Genomic DNA, 1966 nt, shown 5'->3' with positions numbered 1-1966 from the left:
TGGGGGGGAACCGAGGACCCTGTAAGGCATGGCCAAGGCCCCCCAAAAACCCTCCCAGCCCTCAGGTACTCACAGTGACACAGGAGTAGATGGCGCAGATGAAGAGGATGGCGGCGAGGAGGATGAAGATGCTGACGTAGACCCCGAGCATCAGCGGGGAGCTGGGCAGAGGTGGGAGGTGAGTTGGGGACGGGGTTGGGGGATCAGAGCTGATGTTTGGGGGGGCTGCGGCACTTACTGGGGGAACACCAGGATCTGGAGGCAGCAGATGAAGCAGAAGACGAGGAGGGTGCAGGCCACGTAGCCACCAAAACGGTCGTCAACCTTCTTGGAGTACTGAGGAGACAGGAGGAGGTGGGGTGGATGGAGAGAGGGGACGGGGGGGACCCCAGGGGAAGAGGGGAGGGGGGGCTGAGGGGACACCAGTGAATGGGGTGGAGGGGAATGGGGGAATGTGGGGGATGGGATGGGGGGAAATGGGAGGACCCCAAGGGATCCAGACGGGGGGGGGGACTGGGGACATCCCAGAGGATGGGCTGTGGGGGGACAGGGGCAACCCCAAAGGGGAATGGGGGAACCCCAGGGGATGCAAGGGATGGGATGGAGGGAGATGAGGGGACCCCAGAGGGTGGGGAAAAGGGGGACAGGAGCACCCCGGGGCATGGGATGGAGGGGGATGGGAGGGACTCTAGTGGATGCAGGGAGGGGGATGGAGGGGACTGCAGGGGATGGGATGGGACATGGGGGACCCCAGGGGATGGAATGGTGGGGGACAAGTGGACCCCAGGAGATGGGAGGGGACGGGAGGACCCCAGGGGATGGGAAGGAATGGAGGGGGCAGGGGATGAGGTTGAGAAGGTGGAGGGACCATGAAACCAGCACGGAGAGGACCCCAAGGGACAGAGGAGAGATGGGAGGGACGAAGGTGCTGACGGGGCCGGGGCAGAGGGGACTTCAGGAGACAGATGGGACAGTGGGTCCAGAACAAAGGGGACAGAGGGGCCCCCACCTTCTTCTCCAGCTCGGGGGTCTGGAAGGTGAGCAGGAACTTCTTGACGTGGTCCTTGCGGAGCTGGTCGATGCTACGGGCATCGATGGCCCGGCTCAGGAACTCGTCCACCTCGTCCTCAGGGTTGAGGGCCTCCTGGGCACCACGGCTGGGGAATGCAGGGGTCAGGACCCTCCCAGGCTCCCAGCTCTGCCTCAGGGAGGGGCTGGTCACGACCTCCCCAGCAGCCCAGCATGGGGACACTCACTTGTCCTTGCTGGAGTCATCAATGCCCTGGGAGACACAAGGGAGATGGAGGTGTCAGCGATACTGGCACGGACGGGGGGGACCATCATGGACCACAAGGACATGGGACATCCCCCAGGGTCACCCGGGATGGGGGACAGAATTCCAGGGGTAAATGGGATGGGGGGGTGTCCCCAAGGCTTCTTGGCAAGGCCAGGAGGGTTCCCAGGGGTCTGCAAAGGAGGGAGGGGTCTAGGGGGGGACGTCAACACCAGCGAGGACGGGAGACCCCTGAGGGTCCCCAGGATTGGTGAGAACCAGGAGGATCTCCAAGGTCACCAAGGACCACCCAGGAACTGCCCGAGGCCCGCGGGCAGCAGGAGGAAGCCACGAGGGCTGCGGGCAGGGCTGGGGAAGCCACCAACAGCCACGGAAGGGCAGCAAGTGGCTGATAGCACCGCGGTGGGGGTCCCCCATGCCCGATGCCCTCCCCGGCACCGCTCACCATCTGCCGGAAGGCCTTGGAGTCCTTGGTGCGGGAGAAGGAGCGCTCGGGCACCCAGCGCGGCACCAGCCCCTCGGTGGAGTTGGCGCGAGTGCGCTGCAGCTTGGCCAGGATGGCTTTCTCCTCCTTCTGCAGGGTGACACGGCCGTGAGGGGGTGACCCCAGCTTTCCCACGCCCCAGCCGCCCCCCAGCTGCCCCCCACCTCACCACGCTCCGGCTGAGTGCC

The 1966-nt window shown here is 65.5% G+C and overlaps 1 protein-coding gene across 1 annotated transcript in view; it reads right to left on the bottom strand.

The window, feature by feature from the left end:
* ADCY6 (adenylate cyclase 6) overlaps positions 1 to 1966 on the bottom strand; it is a 12239-nt gene that overhangs the window by 6123 nt on the left and 4150 nt on the right. Inside the window, exons 8-12 of the mRNA XM_017728680.1 lie at positions 1740 to 1931; positions 1257 to 1282; positions 1010 to 1157; positions 239 to 336; positions 74 to 161 (exon numbers count right to left, since the gene is read on the bottom strand). Of these exons, the coding sequence (XP_017584169.1) occupies positions 74 to 161; positions 239 to 336; positions 1010 to 1157; positions 1257 to 1282; positions 1740 to 1931 (552 nt within the window). The remainder of the gene's footprint in view (positions 1 to 73; positions 162 to 238; positions 337 to 1009; positions 1158 to 1256; positions 1283 to 1739; positions 1932 to 1966) is intronic.

This window comes from Corvus brachyrhynchos, unplaced genomic scaffold (genome assembly GCF_000691975.1).
Source record: "Corvus brachyrhynchos isolate BGI_N302 unplaced genomic scaffold, ASM69197v1 scaffold193, whole genome shotgun sequence".
Classification (NCBI taxonomy): domain Eukaryota; kingdom Metazoa; phylum Chordata; class Aves; order Passeriformes; family Corvidae; genus Corvus; species Corvus brachyrhynchos.
Note: the sequence above shows the minus strand (reverse complement) of the source record. Positions and strands in the feature narration are given on the sequence as shown.